General features: G+C 39.6%; 1 protein-coding gene across 1 annotated transcript; it reads left to right on the top strand.

Annotated features, from left to right (window-relative positions):
* The first annotated feature begins 1118 nt into the window (after positions 1-1118).
* ubald2 (UBA-like domain containing 2) lies at positions 1119-19980 on the top strand. Its single transcript, XM_082166981.1, has 3 exons — positions 1119-1416; positions 10968-11021; positions 17275-19980. The coding sequence occupies exons 1-3, from the start codon at positions 1297-1299 to the stop codon at positions 17632-17634; spliced, it is 534 nt and encodes a 177-aa protein (XP_082023107.1). The 5' UTR covers positions 1119-1296; the 3' UTR covers positions 17635-19980.
* The last annotated feature ends 692 nt before the right edge of the window (positions 19981-20672 follow it).

Here is a 20672-nt window from a genome sequence, read left to right as displayed (position 1 = left end):
GGGAAATTGCTGTAATAATGCTAGAGTGACTTCTGAGTGAACACAAACACGTCCCGGGATTGATGCCGGGATGGGGACCTAGTAACATTGCCGGGATCAGTCCAGGAACGCGCCCTGTGTGAACAAAAGCCAGGACCAATGCCGTAAGAGGTGTGTTGTAGTGATGAGGCACGTGCCATCGCAATGACGTAGTTATCATGCGACTCTGTTGCTCTTAGAAGAAAGTTTGTGTTCGTCATCAACAAAGAAAGAACGAAAAAATGTCTGCAAACTGGAATGAAGCAGAGACCAGGGAGCTCCTTACTATTCACGCTGAAGCTGAGATCGTTCGACGCGTACGTTACACGTCACATCCTGACGTCACGTGGTGTCTCTACGGGATCTTTACGGGATGTGTGTGAACGCGCTCACAGATCCCGGAAAATCACTGGCAGTGTGAATGAACCAAAATCAAACGTTCCTGGGACAAATCTCGGGACACATTATCTGTGTATTTTCCTGAATCTCTGCGTGAAAGCGGCTTGAGGCTAACATATTCATACCTAAAGCCATAAAAACTTAAATTTTGATTTCATGGGGACTATCTGAATGAAACGGAAGAATAAAAAGTAGGGTGGGGCTTGATTTTGTCCATTTGGATTTGATTGGATGGTTGTGGTTTACTATTGGTAGATCTCATGTGAGTGACAGGTTGCCCCGCCCCCATGCCAGTAAGTCATCTGAGAAGAGATGAGATGAGCTGCAAGAGGGAGTGGAGTTTATTTTGATTACAGATTACCAAGCACATGAATAATCTATAATAAACTGCAATATACCATTAAAAATAAGAATAGTCCATTTTGATTTCATGGTGACTTTATTTTAAAAGACTTTACTAACCCAATGAACTGCAGTGCACAGTATACGCGTGTGTGTGTTTGTGTGTCCAGTGAAAGCAATGTAAACAGAAAGTATTCGCAATGCCTTCCTGCTATTCTGACCAATGAGAGCGCTCATGCCGATCGCTAGCGTCCAACCACGCGCGACGCGTTGCTTTAAATTACGTCACTTGAGCCGATAGGTAATTTGTCGATTGACCAATGGGACGCCCGTGTGTACTCGCTGTTTTGGCTCTGTAAGCCAATCGGATGCCGCGCTCGGGTTTGTTGTTAGTGGTGATGATGACATGAAAATATTTGTTGTTACTGGAAAGGAGAGCGAGGACGAAGAGAGTGTGAAGCAAGCAAGGGCCTCGCTTTCAACGAACACACACACATCGCACGGGGATTTCCGTTCACGGGAGTCGCGGAGGAGCGAATGTCGGTGAATATGGACGAACTGAGACATCAAGTGATGATTAACCAGTTTGTTTTGACCGCGGGCTGCGCGGCGGATCAGGCGAAGCAGCTTCTGCAAGCGGCGCACTGGCAGTTCGAGGTAACCGTCGATCAATCATCCTTACCAACACTATATTCACCATTTACTGTATACTAGCCTTTTAAACCGCAGATCAGTAGAGGTGGACGGAGATGCTTCTGTAAGTTATGTGTGCTCGTTCAAAGCGCCTTTTCATCGCGCCGGATGCATTCACCGCGTTATGTAAAGCCACGTCGCATTTGTTTGCTTGTAAACAATGAGTAAAGCGTTTCGTGTTGACTATCTCGGTCATGTTTTCGTGGCTTTCTAAGGGCTAGTCTGCTGTTAGCCTGTTAGCCAGTCTGAGGCAGAGCAGCTTTGTGTTTGAATCCACTATAAAGCCACGAGCAGCTCACTGAGATTATCTGTCTGTTTAACACGGGTGGAAGTGTGTGTGTGTGTGTGTGTGTGTGTGTGTGTGTGTGTGTGTGTGTGTGTGTGTGTGTGTGTGTGTGTGTTTTACAGTTATGTAAATTAAGGCGAAGGTGGTCATAGAGGAAGCAGTGATGAAATTCAAACAACAATTCAAAGACTCATTCAAACATGTAACGTCAAATGGATGTATTGATGAAGAGGCGGATTGATACAGAGATAGACGGTAAATAGATGAATGGAAAATTGGATGGGTAGATGGATGAAAAGATTAGGCGAAGAGGTACATTTATACATGTGTTTGCATTTATTCATTTGCCAGATGCTATTATCCAAAGCAACACTGAATTCGGTGAATATTTTCTCAGTTCATGCATCCATTCATTTGGGAATCGAACCCATGACCTTGGTACACATGGATAGATGGATATGACTAGACATAACCAATCATACATTTACTGAAAATATGTGAGCACAAAATCACCCAAAGAGATGTTTACGACCAAAGATAAGTGTAACAGACAAAATACTGCCAAACAACCGTGACAGAAGAACCGTACAGAAATGGTTTCATGCAGCTTTAGTGTTGCATTTCTTGTCAGTTTCTGTTTGTTATGATGGTTTATGAAGAAGTGTTTTCCAGTTTTACGGCAGCTCACATTAGAAGTGTCGTGTGGTTGTTTTGAGTGTTTCCTGTAAGGAAGAAGTGTTTGCCACAAACGGACATGCCTCAGAGACGATCTCATCAGCAGTGTTGCAACACACTCACAGAGAGAGAGAGAGAGAGAGAGAGAGAGACAGTTTTTTATTTACATTCCCTGGTGAAAATTCAGCCAAATGAACCCAAGCACACTTTAATCATTCACATCCTCTCACGTGTGTGTGTGTGTGTGTTGTTCCTGTTGTGGTTTTTGTTAGGACACACACACACACTGGTTTGACTAGTTAATGTGTGCATTGTTTATAAAGTGCACATGTAGTAAGCCAATGAGCAAGTCAGTTCCCTTTAGCTCAACCCTAGTAAGTAGGGTAAAGTTTACTCTGATGTGTTTGGACTCGAATGCTGCCTGTTTTTTACAAAGAATCGTGTCTGAAACCACTTTTATTGATAACCGTATAATAACTAGTATGCTATGCTGTTATCACATGACCTCATTACATGGAAATTTAATTTAGGAAGTGGCGTCCAGTTATTTTGCCAATCTAAACTTATACTATTATAAAAAATATAGTTTCTTTTGGTAGACTAAACAAACAAACAAAACTCTTTTCACATGCAGTTTTTCTCATAGCAGGGAGTTTTCAGATTCAGCCTAAACTGCAACTTAGTCAAACCTAATTATTCATTTTTTATAGTTTTTTTACTAGTGGATCAGGACACTGTAGTTCATTTATGTAAGTGAGGATAGCAAAATAAAGTAAACTGTGACACATTTTACCTAAAAATTCATCATACAGTGACTACCAGTAAAATTTATACAAATTTGGGACCAAAAATTATTCAGACACTTTGACCTGACCATGTTTTTCTTAAGTGTTTTTTCTTTAATTACTAACGTGACATTTTTACACCACAGACTGAACAAAATTAAGCATTTTGCTTGGTGATTGGTTGACCTAAATTGGTAGTATATAATATAGTCCAGTCATTTTAAGCCAAAATGGGGGTCAACCTAGGACAAATTGCAACAGAAGCAAACTCAAGTGATTTTGTATCCTCAGTATGTCCTGAGTAAGAAAAGGAAAAAGCCCAGAAGAATCCCATTAGGGGGAAGTTTAGAAAAAAGACCCAAATACACCTCATTCATACGCCTATTCATTCTTTTCTCACGTGAATAGGGTAAAAAAAATTTAACCTTTAGATATCACCATGAAAATGACTGAGTTGATTACTTGCATCAAGACAAACAAAAAATGTATTACAAGTTTTTTTTACATTGTTTGTTAACATGGACAAACGGTGCATAATCTAATTACGTATGTGCTAATTTGCATAAATACCACAACAGATTTAAACATTGGGTCTAGCCAGGTGAAAATGTCTCGTTGAATCTTGGTGACATATAACAGTAAAATACTTAATGTTAAGGTCTGAATGGAACCCATTTAGGCTACCCATGAGCACTGATACATAGAGGCAGGAAGAAGTACTTTAGAAACCAGCCTTTATTAATGATTATTGCAGAGATGGGGTTTGGGGCTGGGTCCGTGGGACTGTTTCTGGGGGATGAGTCTGAGGAAAGAACAGGACATGAGGGTAAGGGGAATGCAGAAGACAAAAGGTTGGTAAAATAAAAAGTGAACCCCCAGAAACAGTCCCAATTTTTAATTTTTTTTTACCCTATTCACGTGATAAAAAGAATGAATGGGGTATATTTGGGTCTTTTTCGAAACTTTCCCCTAATGGCATTCTTCTGTGCTTTTTTTTCTTTTTTTTTCTTACTCAGGACATATTGAGGATACAAAATCAGTTGAGTTTGCTTCTGTTGCAATTTGTCCTACCTTTTTTACACTAATTGTGTAGTTAAATTTAACAGCTGACAGCTACTCAACCGAATTCATCTGTGAGACGGTCTAACAGAAGGAGGGCCAAAACCAGTGAAATATCAAATGATTCGATATCTCTGAGTTCTTGTCATATTTTATTACCATTTTCTAAACTATAGCGACTAAACTGTGATAATGTGAGAGATGTTGAAGCCAAGGTGTCTGAATAAATTATGGTTTGACTGTATATGATGCAATAATATAGTTATCTTAATAGTCAAATGGTTTAAATCTTTGCGAGCTGTGTTCGTAGTATACATGTTGTACGGCACTTGTTTATCAGGGTGTTGTCATAACTCTTTCCTCATATTCTGTGGTTAGTGTTTGTAACTTTTACTGATCTGTTTTTTTTTTTATGGCGAAAGAAAGGAAGTCAACCACACCTTCACTAACAGACATGCTTGTGTTTACATTCTCAGCACTGACGTTCTCCATTTGATCCTGAAGTATCGGCCACGTCCAGATGGTTTCTCAAATGTATCTGCTTCTGAGTTGAACAGGTGGTCTAACGGGGTCTCTCTCTCTCTGGTGTTGTGTAGTAGTGGTTTGATTGTACCAAGTGCATGTCTAGGACAAGTGTCCCCTTTAGATCTCTACGGCTCTTATACGACGTATAGGTTTGGTGACAGATGAAGGGGTCAGAAAGCTCTGCTCTTAACCTTCTGTGATAACATCAGCAGCCCGGGACAGCTAAAGCTTACACGCTGTGGAAGTATGTGTTTTAGTCTCGGGAAGCTTTGAATATCAACGTAAAGTATGGGTGTAACGATATACCCTCGTGTCACGACTCGATACATATCACGATACTGAACTCACGATACGATATTATTGCGATACTCCAAGACGTATGATAAAATGTTAACAAAAAATTGATTAAAATGCTTAAAGGTATAGCGGAGGATGTTTTACTTCCTGGTGGGTAACCTATACTATTGGTCCTCCTAATTGTCAATTATTCTGGTGAATCAATCAAACTTTTCAAAAAGTGGAGAGGGCGGGTCTTATCTAAAATTTGGAAAGATCCTCCGCTATACCTTTAATTTGGTTTTACATTGGGAGTGTAAATGAATAGGCTTGGACTTGGTGCTGGAAACCCAATGCACAGGACAGTAGAGACACCAGAATCTAAATATTCATGATTCTAAACAAATATGCTTGCACTCTTTCACTGACTAGATATTTAAAAGAATGTAGGCCACTTTTTACTGGTAACATAAGACATTTGGCATTATCAGGACCCATAAATATTCCCCAATTGCATTATTATACATTATATTCAACATAGGCTATAGTTTAATGTAGTACTGACACTAAACCCCTTTTTTTTTTTTTTTACTTCCACACACAGTAATATTTATTTTGGGTGAACTATCCACGATACATATTGTTGCATTTTTGTATTGCGATATATTGTGACACGATATGTTGTTACACCCCGAACACGCCTAGTTTTTCCTGGAAAGCTCTTATTCCAGAAATCTATTACCGGCCTGCGTCTCTTGCATCTGTGGCGGACGCAAGTGCAGTGCTTTTGTGTTGGTAAAGCCAGAGGATGAATGATGAACCTGGAGAAGCTGTTGCTGTAACCTGGTGACAGTGGTAAACATCTGACGCTAGTACTATCATCACAGTTCAGAAACAAACACTACAATGTGGAAAGAGACCTTCTGGAAAGGTTCAAATCAAAGGTATGCCGGGGGCCAAGCCATCAAACCAAGTGTGAAAACAGATTCACTGACATTTTTTTGAGTGTTTGTTGCTATTCCTATTTCCCAGACCAGTGTCCACTTGACAGCATAATGAGTTTGATTCGCTCCAGCAGCTTGTGTGTCGATTCGCCGTCCCTTTCTGCACATAAGTGACCTGGTTTATTGTGTTGTGTTGGTTAGATGGCTCTCTGTGGGCATGTTCTGTATCCGCTTATTTCCACCGTAACGGCAGAAATCAGCAGTGTTTGGACACGAGGCTGGACACGACTCTCAAAACCGACTAGAAACTGACAGTAAGCGTAATTGTCAATCGTTTCCCTTGATATTGTAATCGTGATTGTAATTTACATTATAATACTTTTGTAGGCTACCTGAATGCTTTCTTTATCTAGGCTACACATCAAAAAACAAGCTGAGAACCGAATTTAAATTAGTTTATTGCAGATTCAGGAGTCGGTAAATGAAGACAACGGCTAAACAACTACACATTGGTCCTGCTAGCATGAATAAATGAAATGTTAAGAAATTGTACATAGCAAATGACAATGCAACAAAATTGATGCCTGCAGGCTTAAGGTGCGCTCGCATTTACAGTTACTTTATGCAGTGATATTTATCGAAATCCAAAATTTGTCGTGGCCTGTAATTTCACATTTCACATTGCATCAGGTTCAAGATGGTAAACTTGTTGCCTTAAAATGCCTAAAAGTCCCACTGTGGAAAAAAATCAAGTTTTTAATGTTGTTTATATGTCTATGTGGTGTTTTTAATATGCTTAAACACAAACCATGTGCAAATTCATAAGTCGACACCATTGCTGAGTATTTTCTCCTTAAAACTGCAGTGAACCAAAGACAGTCTCAAAAACACGGTTTGAAATCACTGGTGTTTCTGACGCCACAAACGACCTTGTAACCAATCGGATCAACGTGTGATCGTCAACCAGTGGATCTCTGAGCTGGTCTGAGTGAGTGGAGGCGGGGCTCATTTGCATATTCATAGAACTGCGTTTACTAAATTAGGTAACTAAATTAATGTTACATTCAAGCTATTTTAAAACATGAAGAAATTTCATGTTTTTCAAGGAAAAAACTTTTAAACATGTCATTTTGGTGATTAAAGATGAGTTTTAAGGGATAAAATGATTGACTACAGGGGGACTTTAAGTAAATAAACTTCATTTAATTGAGAAAATTAAGTTACGTGAACTTGACAATTCCACAACTTAATTTGTCCAATTACGCGTGAAGTTTGAAATTCGCCAAACAACGGTGTGACTGCACCTTTAATCTGTAATCAACAAAGTTCTTGATTAGTTTGTTTACCTAGCCAAACAGCATTTTGGGCCGTCTGAAGGCCAATTCATACTACACAACAGATTTCAACCAATGCCGGCAATCACCAGATTACAGTACATCACTTTCACGACATTCCACAGCCCAACAAGTGTTGATTCAACATGTTCAATAGGGGAAACCAATCGCTGACCAACGGCGACAGGGGTAACGCACTGAGCCGACAAAACCCGACAAACGTGTCTTGTCATTGGTCGGCATCGGTTGCAGTACAGGTTTCATGAATCCAGACCTTTCAGCCTGATTCACATTGCATTATTCTCTTCAAGAACTGAAACTAGGGATGCACTGATATGAAAAATTTGGCCGATACGATAGCCTAACTCTTTATATTTGAAAGCCGATAACGAATATATTGGCCGTTTGACTGGAGCATTGTGATATTTATCGACATTATACAATCTGAAATCAGGTGTAATGTGCGAAGAATTAGCTTGATATCAGAATGTGTTTCAAATAGGGATGCACAAAGTATATATCGGCCACCATATTGGTATCGGCCGATATATGTTCGTTTTAAATGTTATCGTCCCGATAAGAAAATGTGGTCGATATATTAAAGCCGATAAATAATGGATTTTTTCCTTCAGCTGAGACACCTTAGATCAAACGGTGCAAGTCTGTCATATAGGCTACATAACATTATAATGAGAACATCATTATAATTGTGTGTTTGGGACATGGATTTTAATGGTGAGACTTTTTTTTTTTTGTAATCAGGCTTTCAAAAAAATAAAATTGGATTAGATTTATCAGCCAATATATTGGTTATCGGCTTTCAAATATAAAGAGTTATCGGTATCGGCCAAATTTGTCATATCGGTGCTTCCCTAGTTTTAAAGATACATTTTTACGAACATTCAAATTTGGTGTCTAGGGTTTACGTTGGGAAGCTCATTGTAACAGCCTGGAATTTTAAGACCAATAAAAACCTAATTCCCAGAACTCCAAGCCAATTAGATTACAGCTGTCAGAATCCTTTTTTTTTTCTTTTCTTTTTTTTTTGTAAGGTTTGAGCATTTTTGTGTGCAAATATGCATCAGATAGTGCATGAATAATCCAAAATAATCTCAACAAACAGGGTTCGGCTGGGTTGGATGCCGGGTTTGTACATTGAGGAAACCTCTTTTAGCAGTTAGTGCCAGTGTTAATACAATACAGATGCTCTGTGTTACAAGCGAGCATTGTTTAGAGCCATAACCGTGTGTGTGCAGTCGGAAATGAGCAATCGTCCCGCACTTAAATGAGAACAATCTCTGTACACATGATGGCGTTTGGGGGAGGGACGGAGAAGATTTGATGACAAAGAACCGTGTGGTTCTGTAGCAGCGGAAACAATGGCGGATTGGCGAGTTCATCTTGATATGTGTGTCACGTCAAGCCGCAGACATTCCTGCACTAGCCGTGGCTGTTGTTAAACAAAACTAGAGAACAGGAGAGAGACTGGAGAGGGGGAAGGGGCCGGGCGGGGGATGAGAAGAGGGCGCTCAGTGTGAGGGAAGTGTTACCAGACGAGGGGTTGAGGGACGGGAGGCCAGACACTCGTGTGTTGGGCAATATTTTGAAACCATGACCGTTTATAGGCCATACGTTGAGTTCAGAGATGCTCTGAATACGTGAATCATCAGCCAATCCTATTCGGAAAACATTGATACGATACTCTTGGCTTGACACGAGGCTCTAATGAATCATTTATTCAAAATAGATTGTCTATATCCAATGACTAATACAAAAGTCAACTTTCCTGGTATAACGAAGGAAGAGGGTCATAAAAAGATGAGAGAAATCTAGAAAAGAAAACCTTTGTTTGTACTTTGGCATAATACAATGTGAGAAACTTGCTAAAAAAAAAAACTTAAAAAAAAACATTAAACATGAAATGATGTCATGAGTATGATTATAAAATATAAAATATCAGATGATTGAGTCGAGGTTAGATCAGGTAGAGTGTCATGTGGTGGAACTCCCACAGAAATGTAATGATATTTATGAATGAATGAATAATGATATTTGTTAAATAATTTTTTTATCTTAAAAATATATATTTAAAATATTTATGTAAAAAAAAATACAATAAAAAAAAATATATATATTGATGAAGATGTGTACACTCACATGTACTCAAGGGAAATTGCTTGTTTTAAATTAAATTTTTATGCTGTGTTCAGACTGAACGCGAATTGAGCGTCAAATTCGCTTCTACACACTTGAACAATTTGAATCCACTCGCGAATCCATTGACGCGCATTCGAGGCGAAATTCACTTCTTGTGGGAGAGGCAAGTGCTAGGCGGTTGTCTGTTTGCAAGATGGCTGATGTTGATGGAGAATTCATCGAGAGAATCACCGCTCTGTATTTGCTCTGGAGAGCAGAACAGCGACGGAGGGGTCATCGTTGCCGTACTTGGGTCCACCGGCGTACCCAGTTTGGCGAGTTTCACCACTTGCTGCAGGAGTTGCGCCTGGATGACGGCCGCTTTCAGCAGTACTTCCGCCTGTCTCATGCCCAATTTGATGACCTGTTGTCCCGTGTCAGAGCGAGGATCCAATCGAGGATGCCCCAGTTTATCACATCACTTCACCATGTGACAGCAGCAAGCAGGCTTCTGATTGGTTAACGTGGCGCGAACATACGCCAAAGTTTAGATTTTTCAACTCGGGCGTCAGACGTGAATTCGCTTCAAACGCGTGAATGCACAAAAGCACCAATAAAAATCACTTGCGCTTAATGTGGCAGACGCTCGCGTGAACTGGACGTGCGAATGAGGCAAAATCGGTCCATCGCGCCGCAGGACCTCCAGACGCATGCCAACGCGTCTTTACATTGACTTAACATGGAAATCACTCGCTCCAGACGCTCAATTCGCATTCAGTGTGAACGCAGCATTAGAGTCACAAGAGCTTCAAATGTCCCGGGTCTCTCCTTCACTGCAAGTCGGTGGGTTTTTTGCTCAGTTTATCATTCATCCACGAGACTCAGATCTCCTCAAAAAGCTACTTTTAAAAGTAATGCCTTACAATTAGGGATGCATCAATATGAAAATTTTGGCCGATAATAACCGATAATTTTTTATATTTGAAAACCGATATATTGGCCGATAAATCTAAATCCAAATTTTTATATAATTTGAGAGCTTGATTACAAAAACAAAAGTGTCACCATTAAATGCCATGTCCCAAACAGAAGTAAATAAATGAGTTATTTGAAAAAGTATTTTGTTGTAAATTTAACACTTTGCTAGTTAGTTGCTTGAAAAAAGTAATCTGATTACATAACACTGGTGGAAGTAGTGATGCTTGTCTTGGGGAGCACAACTGGTTTGCCCAGGTGTTTGTGTATTTGTCAATCTGACATTTTTCTGGAGCTCTGAGCCGGTATAGTGTATCAGTTGCTAGAATCCTGCACAGATTGCGTGTGCCGATTTAGAAACCCTCTTTTAGATCACGAGTGCTTGAACCGACTGACCCGTGGCAGGGAGGAGGGAGGAGAGAGCGACGTTTCCAAACCAGTTCCTCTGCCCATTCATGTTGTAACACAGCTTCCTCCGTCTCATCCCCATCTCTTTCTCTCTCTCTCTCTCTTTCCACAGACGGCTTTGAGCTCGTTTTTCCAGGAGTCCAACATCCCCAGTCATCACCAGATGGTAAGTGTGTTTAGCATGGACAAAAAGCAAAGCAATGCCGTGTTCAACATCCTGTCATTGTCATCAGACGGCCCCGTTCTCAACATAGCATCTGAGGGAATAATGAGGGGCTGAACTTCCTGAAGGCCACGGATATTATTAAAGAGCCTGAAATACACTAGTCGGGGATTCGTGGACAATGTTGTTAATTGTTTTTCACACGACTAGTTTTTGAAACAACATTTGAGTTACAATTCTTATCACTCGACGTCTGTGATTTCATGCACTTATTTGGACGGGATTAACATCTCCACGTTTATTATAGAAGTGGGAGTGTGTGTTTTCTAGACGTGGGCGTTACAGAAGGTCATGTATATGTCTTTTAACTTATTATTTGTTGATAAACGAAAACATTTAAGGAAACTTCACAAGTTTATTGCAGCGGCTGTTTGTAATAAAGAAGAGAGCAGAGAAATCTAGACAAGTATCTTACTCTTTACCTGACACTGATATTAAAATTGGTAGTCTTCAAAGTTTTTTTTTTTTTTTTTTTTTTTTGCTCTATTTATTAATTTTATATGTTATTTTTTCGTTGGATACCATCCATATGGAAACTAAATTAAAACATGCCGAAGATTGGTGCATAGACGGTGGCTCAAGTGGGTCAAAAAACACATGAGGAGAAGCATTAGGATAATACAACATCAGCAATCACAGACATTCGCATTCGGACGGGATTTGCCTGGATTCTCGAATTTTTCTAACTTCCACCTGGAAAACTAGTCCCGTCCGAATAGGGCTTTTTTGATATTTTCACACAAATGACATTTTGGGAAATTATTGCAATTCAGTTTGTGTGCAAGTCCGGAACCAAGATTGGCAAAAAAAAAAAATAATAGTTCCAATATGTGATGCAATCTGGGAAAACCCATCACCCATCTGGGGGAAATTTTACCTATTACATATGAACGTTTGTCGATAACAAAAGTTCTCTGAAGTCACCCGATCGCTATGATTTTCAGGAACGGAATTTTAAGAAAAACAGGCTTAATTAACGGACACTTGGCGCCCTTTTTTTTCCTTTTTTTCATATCACATATTTTAGTAATCATCATAAATTAGGTATCGTTTGAAAGCTTACAAACTCGAAATCTATCATGTGAAAACATATATATATATATTAGGGATGCACCGATCCACATTTTTTCACTTCCGATCCGATCCCGATACCTGAATTTGGATATCGGCCGATACCGATACTATTCCGATACCAGAGCTGTGTTTGCTTTAATATTATTATTATCATTATTGTTTATTTTATATGATGCTGAAATAAACTCCTCTCAACAGGCAAGTATGATATGTAGGCCTACATATTTATGCATGTATGGTAAGTATAAGGTCAGAAAAGGAAGTCAGAAAAATCCTGTTAACAGGAAAAATCCCATTCTGAAAACAAATATGCAACTGTAGGTCATGTCAATATTTATTACATTCCCAAAATGTCAAATACTTGAGTCTTGAAATATAAGAAAAACATCTTACACACACACACACTATCTAAAGGGTGATCCTCGCTCCGATGCTGTAACTCTCTCGATGAATGCTCGATCAACATCAGCCATGTGCAAACAGACAAGCGGATTTCGCCTCAGACGCGCGTCAATTTCGCTTCAAACTTTTGCTTTTTACGAGCGTCAATTTCGCTCTGGGCGCGCGAATGGATTCAAAATATTCAAGCGTCCAACTAGACGCGGCAGACGCGAATTTGACGCGCTATTCGCGTTTGGTGTGAACGCACAGTAACGTGGTGCTTTTTTAAATGTTTGATTGCATTCGTTGTGTTGTACGACGCGAGGGAGCTTCAACGAGCTCTGAATTACGGCTTTGCAAACATTGCATTTTGCTGTCTTGCTCTGCGGTGTTTCCAGTGTGAAGAATTTCCACACAGCGGCCGCAAACTGCGGAATGGATTTCCTGAGCGGTGGCGTGTCTCATAACTCTGTGTCTCATTGAGCCGCGCCTCCGTTCAGGAAATCCATTCCGCAGTTTGCAGCCAGCTAGCAGACTAGCCGGCGGGAATCACTTTTGGAGTCATTTCAGCAGACAACGTTAAAGCGCAGACATGACTCAAGCATATCGGATATCTCCGCAGGTTGGATCGGGAAAATCCGATACGTGAATTACGCTGGTATCGGTCCCGATACCGATACTGGATCGGATCGGCCCCATCCCTAATATATATATATACATATACAGGTCGCACCACAAGAATTATTTGCGCTGGCACAAATGCTCCCAAATAAATTTCGAGGTCGCACAGACTAAATTTCGGGAGCATGTCCAAAATGGTCGCAATTTCGAGCCTTGTGATTTATAAACTGTGCTCATCAAGTTTTTAACAGTTATTGTAAGACTTTTATTGTAAATGTCTGGTGTACAGTGAAGCCAAAGACTAATTTCCACATGTGGACAATAAAGGAACTAAACTAAACTTTTATCATTTAGCTAAAGCACAGCATGCTAAAGCTTTTCAGAAAGCGTTATTTCATCCTCTTTTTAGTAGACAAAAAATATCAGGGAAGACTAGACTAGTCTATAGACTACAGAGTAGTCAACGGCATTTAAGAAGTATCAGAGCCTTTGAAACCGGCATGAAAAAGAAGTTGCGATTAGTCTTTTCTTCTCTATAGTGACTGTATATCCGAGTGAAACACTTCTGGAACAAGAACAGATGTAGGGCGGGGCTTGATTTTGTCCATGTAGATTTGATTGGATGGTTGTGGTTTGCTATTGGCTGATCTCGTGTGAGTGACAGGTTGCTCCGCCCATCATCTGAGAAGAGAAGAGCTGCTAGAGGGAGAGGGAAGTCATTTTGATTAAAGATTATGAGACACATGATTTAAAATTAAAAGATGTGCAGGGAAAAATCATGATATTTATGATATATGTAGTCTTATCAATCACTGATTTGAAGATGTGTTGGACTAAACCTAGATCTCAGCCTCAGTCATGTGGTCTGGGGCTTGATGAAGTGATTTTTGTGTATACACACACACACACACACACGCAGCTGTTTTTAAACCTCATCACTGAGACGGCTGAAACATGAGCCGAGCCGTTTCCTCTCGAACTAAAACAGACGTGCATCCCCAGTCCTTCAGTCCGCCGAGGGTTACGCAATCAGTTTCTCTTCTCACAGAACCAGTCCCCGTGGACATGCCGCGATACGATTCCTGCAGTCAGATCAGCGCCGGCCTCCGCCCTCGACATGTGCGTGCCTGAATGTGTTTTCCTCTCCCTCTTTTAATCTGGCGTGTTTGAGGAAAGCAGAGGCAGGAAGCGTAGCTGTGTTTGTTTTTATTTCGAGAGCAGCCATTACATCATGCAGCTGGGGACCATATAAGGGCAAAGGGGCGGAGCAAAGCCAAAAGCAGGATCTGATTGGATCAGAAGCATTTGTGTGTGTATGTGCTGTGTCTGTATGATACAGTCAGTCAACACAAAGACATTTATAAACACACGGGACACATTTCCCGAGGGGCATCAGATGTCACTTCCGTTTTGTTCTCAACACAAAAGAAATAAAAAATAATAGCCTATACATTTGTTTTTGTCCGAAGTACACAGTTTTCTTCTTTTTTTTTTTTACAATTTGCTGTATTGACAAAGTCGTTTTTTTTTATTACATAATACAAAGTTTCCTGAGAATTAAATATTTGCTGGAGAAGTATCTCTTGAGGCAGTGCCGAGACCTATAGAGAGTCCCTCTGGTCTCAAACAGGTCCTTGGACATGCTGTCTGTAGGTCATGTTTACGCTGGGCCCGGCACACACTGTTATGACTGTCCTTGAAGGAGGAGTCTCGTAGCAAAACACTCCATCCTGCGCAGTTCGAGTCCGTGAACGTATGCGCTGTTCGTCAGCTCAGATAGTGTTTGTTTTACGTCGGCCCTCTTAACTTCCATTGTGGGAATTGATAGCATTAAGATACAACTATTGAAAATCTGGAATCTGAGGGTGCAAAAAAATCTAAACATTGAGAAAATCTCCTTTAAAGTTGTCCAGTTATGTTGGCGATTGTGCTGCACTCACTCACACAAATACATGTTTATATATTTATGGTAGGAAATTTACAAAATATCTTCATGGAACATGATCTTTAATATCCTAGTGATTTTGGCATAAAAGAAAAATCGATCATTTTGACCCATACGATGTATCGTTGGCTGTTGCCACAAATATACCCGTGCGACATGTGACTGGTTTTGTGATCCAGGGTCACAAATACAGAATGTAAGATCTGTTAGAGGAGTGTAGTGTAGTTTTCCAGTCAGTGTTGATGTAAACACTGAGGAGGGTGAAGAAGATGTGTTGACCTTTCAGTGTTTATATCCACACTGATGATGACCTACTTAACAGACTGATGTGTTTTCGTCCCTTTGACCCTCATCATAGCTCTCAACCTAAATTAAACTTCATAAACTGACGAACCCTTTCTCCTCTTGTATCAGTCAGCTGATCTCAGTGTGTGTGTGTATTAAAGGAGCAGTTATCAGGAGCTCAAACTGCTGTCAATTATATGTGGCCTACTTTCCTTCATAACAGCCGAGAGACGGACTAAGAGCACCAGTGCAAACATAAACTCGGGCTTTATGGGAACCATGGGACTGATGCTCAGCACAATGTTGTTGAGTCTGAGCATCTGACCCTGCTTACTGAGCATATACTTTTGTTTAAGGGTCCCGTAAAGCCTCATCTGTATCTGACATGCGTATCTGTGTGTGATGTAGATGACTGCAAACTTCACATCGGACGTTAGCGGCTTGTAGCGTCATGCCGTTCACGTATTATAACGCAACACTAACCTCCTTTTCCAGACCACTGGAGAAAATGAGTTTTCATTACACAAAGGTTAGCCAATCATAAGTTATTTACGAATGGTCTTAAGTCTTAAATGTACAGGAGAAAATTCTTCCCTTATATCTTTTTTTTTTTTGGGGGGGGGGGGGGGGGGGGGTGTCATTTTATTCTAAATAAATGCAATTCATATGTACTTTCACTTGAATGCACCTTTTCAATGATGAGAATGTTTTAATTTCTATATTAAATTAATGTATATACATGCATATGTATATGTGTATAGTTTAGTATTAATCCTTTATGATTTTTATTATTTCTTAGAAATTATACAAATTGTATTAAGGGTAAAAAAACCATAATAATCCTTGTCATATTTAAACAAAACTGCTTATTAATATTCGAAAAGATGTTCATCCACCAAATCAAAGTCATGTGGTGCGACCAGCTTGAGTTAAAAAACATAAAACAGGAAATGATGTCATACAGGACCTCCGTGACTGCGTTTGAAGTTCAATACGTTTCTTGAAATATTAGATAAATTGTCCTTTTGGTATCAAGGTTAGTTCAGGCTTTAAAAGATTATGTGGTTCAAATCCTAATGATGTTATTTCATTTATAAATCATAATATTTGTTTAAAAACAGGTTATTATCTTGACAGTATGGTTTTATTTGATTGTTACGCCATGTGCCATTTTATTTGTAAGAAAAGTTTTAATTGAATGACTCTAGAAATGTCATTAGTTACAATATTTAAAATTATGCTTTTTTATCATTTTAATTTTAAAGTTTTAGTAATTTTGTGTGTTTTGGTCGTTTTTATCAGTTACTGTTTTTTTTTTAATTATATATATCTTTATAATTTTTTGTTTTAGTTAATTTAGTACATCTAAGCTAAACTAAATGAAAAGAGAAATGTTGCTTTAGAAACTAGCTGAAACAAAGTAAGTTAGTTTCTTTATTTCAGTTACCTATTTCAGTAAAACTTTACAACAAGGCTTCATTAGTTAACATAAGTTAACTAAATGAACAATAGTTCTACAGCATTATTAATCTTAGTTAGATAATCTCAACATTTACTTATAAATTAAATGTTAAAGTCCCCCTGTAGTCAATCAATTTTTTTCGCTTAAAACTCATCTTTGATCACCAAAATTACAGGTTTCCTTGAAAAAACAAACAAATCTTCATGTCTTAAAATAGCTTGAATGTAACTCTACACTCTTGCCTCATTTAGTATACGCGGTTCCCCCGCCTCCACTCACTCACACCAGCTCAGAGATCCACTGGTTGACGATTTTTTTTTTAATGGTTTTAGCTTGAGTTAACTATAACAACCTAAAAACTAACATGTTTTAAACTGGATTCTTCACAAACTGATCTGATGATTGTGTGTGTGTGTGTGTGTTTTTAGATGTGCACTCCACGCAACACTCCAGCCACGCCGCCCAACTTCCCCGACGCCATCACCATGTTCTCCAAGCTGAGGACGTCCGAGTCCAGCGGCGCTTCTTCTGCCCAGGTGTCCATGGCGTGTTCCCCTCCTCCTCCGCCCCACCCACACTCCTCCTCACAGGGTTTCGGCTCCTTCTGGGCCTCCTCGCCGCCCAACCAGCCTGTCTGGCTGCCCCCGTCCTCTCCCACCGGACACCACACACTCCACCACCACCACCACCACCACCACATGCACCAGCCGCTCACGTGGCCACCCGTGTCCCAGCCCGCCAGCGGCCCGCAGACGCCCGTCGTTTCAGCCCTGACCGGCCAGAGATGAGACTCCCGAAGGGGGGTTTAAACGCTCACTGAGACTTTTGGATGGCCGGGGGGGGGGGGGGGGGGGACACGGTACTCTTTCGTTCAGTTTTCTAAAGATGAACAATCTCTCTTCCTTTCGGAGATCTCGTGCTTTTTTTTTTTGTTTGTTTTTTTTGTGTGTTTTCTTTTATCTACCGTCGATTTCATTTCTAGTCCAATCCTGGGAAAGAACCACTATGAGAAAAAAAAAAAAAAAAAAAAAATTATGGAAGGTATGAAAAGAGGCGCCCAAAAGACGTTCAACTCTCCCAACGGCGAGCCACGGATTCAGACCGGAGAGCGAATCTTCAGTCGTCGCTCTTTTGTTCTCGCTCCTCCTCTGTGTCGGAGACACGCACTCGCAATAAAGAGACCGACGGACTGTAAAGATGACGGGCGTATCATGTGGTCGTGCTGTTCTGAAGAAGAAGCAGGAGGAGGAGGATGATGATGATGATGATGATGATGTTTCTGGAGAGGTAGTTGTTTCTCTGAGTTCCTAACAGAGGCTGTTATATGACTATCGTCTGTTTGTTTCCAAACGCACATGGCCTCAGACATAACGGAGATGCTGAGTTGAAGTTATTGTGAATCATACAAAACAAACCTTTGTTCTAGATTTAAATGAAAAAAAAAAAAAAAACTGGAAAAAAAGGAACAGGTTTGCAATAATCCTGGTCAGAATTGTTTCAGATGAAGACGCCCTGATTTCGTTTGGTTTATTTTTTCGGTAATGACGACTTTAAATGCAATGTTTAGTTTTGTTTTTGTTTGATAAGTTCCCAACTTTTATTGTGTACATCAGGACAGATGCTTGTGTTTAAACTAAAACTGTGGTGGAGAGATACAGACTCGAGCCATATATATATATATATATATATATATATATATATATAAAAATATATAAATTAGCACATATATAAAAAAAAACATCGGACTCTTCTCAGTGGATCTAGCATCACTTATTGGCATTTCTGAAGGTTTCTTTAGTTTCGCATGACGTTCATTCGTTCACCATAGACGATCACTTTTGCCGTTTGGGTTTGTGGTTTAGTACGACCTCGTTCGTTCATTTCATTAGAAGAGACTGAAATCAAGGCTGTGAGGCGAGACATGTTCTGTTCTTTGTCGGTCGTTTATAGATGATGGAAAAACGAAACGTTTGTGCTCCAGAAACGTTTTTTATTTTTTTTGTTATTTACAAAAGCAATCATTTTTAATTCGGTAGTGATTTTTTGATGTGCTCAGGAATTTGTTTTGCTTTATATACACACACACACACACACACACACACACACAGACACACACACACACACATATATATATATATATATATATATATATATATATATATATATCACACCCATTTCCGTTGAAACGAAAGTTGAAATCTAATTTGGTTTTACAAACTAACCGCGAACAAAGTATTTGTACATTCTCAGATAAATCGTCTGAATCAGTTTAAGCACAAGCCAAATTAATTTGTAAATGTGTATAAAATCATTATTGGGTAAACTTTCACGACAGTTTAGGCATGAATGTTTTTACGAACAATTTTACATGCATTTGTTCTTCTCGTTTTTTGAGAGACGAGGTTCGTTGAACCGCCTCACAGCTTTGTCTTCATTAGCGCCGGTGTCTTGACCAATCATCGAGGGCTGATAGACCAGCCTCTGCATTTCGGCCCAGAAAATGCATGTGAAATGCGAAAAGTACCTTTGGTTTTGGAAAACATGGGTGGATCGATATGACAGATAATTGTTTGTTCTTCCAATTGGTTTCGCTGTTGTTTGCCATGTAGAACGAAACCTAAAATGTCGGTCTCTGAAGGGTGAAGATGTGTGTCAGTGTCTCGAGTGCCTTGAGGTCCAAACGCTCTCCATTTTATTCAGCTGTCGCTCTGTCCAAATCCCACAGCAACACGGCCAACACTCGAGTCTCAGATGCCGTTCTCTCCAGTCAAGCATTGACGGTTTGAACAGTTGGGCTGCCGTAGATCTCAGAGCGTCGCGATGTCATTGACACCACTGGCCGGTGATTCAGTTCTTTGTTTTGGACTGTGATAAACAACAGACACAGACACACACACACACAGACACAGACACAGACACACACACAGAGCGAGTCATGAGCAATCCCTTCATCGAGGAAACCAATTAATTGGCGAACAACCTTTTGTATCGATTTCCCTCCTGTACTATCTGTTCTTCTCCCTTGTTGAGATTTGTATTTATATGTCTGACAAAAAAAAAAAAAGCTATGATCTGAAACCATTTTGGAGGTCATCGTGTTTATATTAAGGTCATAATAAATGATTTAATGACTAGTGTGTTTTGTGTTATTTGTCTTGAAAGTAACTCGACTTGTCGTGACTGAAACTAGGACATGCTTACACAAGTTCACATGCAAGCAAGTTCAAAGTGAAGATGTTAAGCCGGATGTATCATGATATGGTTCACCGACGTCGATCCAAACCCTTACCAACACAGAAGATGTTTTGATGAATGTTCACGCTGCTCTTTTCCAGACAGTTAAAGTGAATGGGGCTCTGAAGAGGGACATTTGCTCAGCTTGTTTCATTAGGCGAATTGTTCATAGCAATCATTCACAGGTCCATTCTTTTGTAATTTGCTGCAGAAAATTTGCACAAGTTCAAGTTACACAAAGAACTATTTCCAGATCCTTTGTAAAATTGTAGCCTACCACTGAATTTAAACACAGAGAACAAATTAGATTTTTTGTAAAAAACATTGTTTCACTGTTCATTATGCTTGTTTATGTTCAATGTATACAATTTAACCAAGAATGTGTTTGTAAAATGTTTATACATTATTGGTTAAATTTTAGGGTTGAGTTTTAAGCGCAAACAGAATAAATAGTAAAAAAATAAATAAGTTGTCATTAAAAAAACATTCTTGGGTAAATTGTTCTATGACTGTTATATACTGTATACACAGTCATCACATCACATTATGAAATCACATCACATTTTTTTTCTTCAAAACACATTGGGACCAA

The sequence above is a fragment of the Leuciscus leuciscus genome (assembly GCF_965113295.1).
Source record: "Leuciscus leuciscus genome assembly, chromosome: 1".
Taxonomy (NCBI): Eukaryota; Metazoa; Chordata; class Actinopteri; order Cypriniformes; family Leuciscidae; genus Leuciscus; species Leuciscus leuciscus.
The sequence above is the reverse complement of the archived record's forward strand: the minus strand, read 5'-3'. Positions and strand labels throughout refer to the sequence as shown.

Coding starts and splice junctions, on each gene's coding strand:
- ubald2 (XM_082166981.1), top strand. CDS start 1,297: ATGTCGGTGAATATGGACGAACTGAGACATCAAGTGATGATTAACCAG. Junction 1,417..10,967: donor CGGCGCACTGGCAGTTCGAG/GTAACCGTCGAT, acceptor CTCTTTCCACAG/ACGGCTTTGAGCTCGTTTTT. Junction 11,022..17,274: donor TCCCCAGTCATCACCAGATG/GTAAGTGTGTTT, acceptor GTGTGTTTTTAG/ATGTGCACTCCACGCAACAC.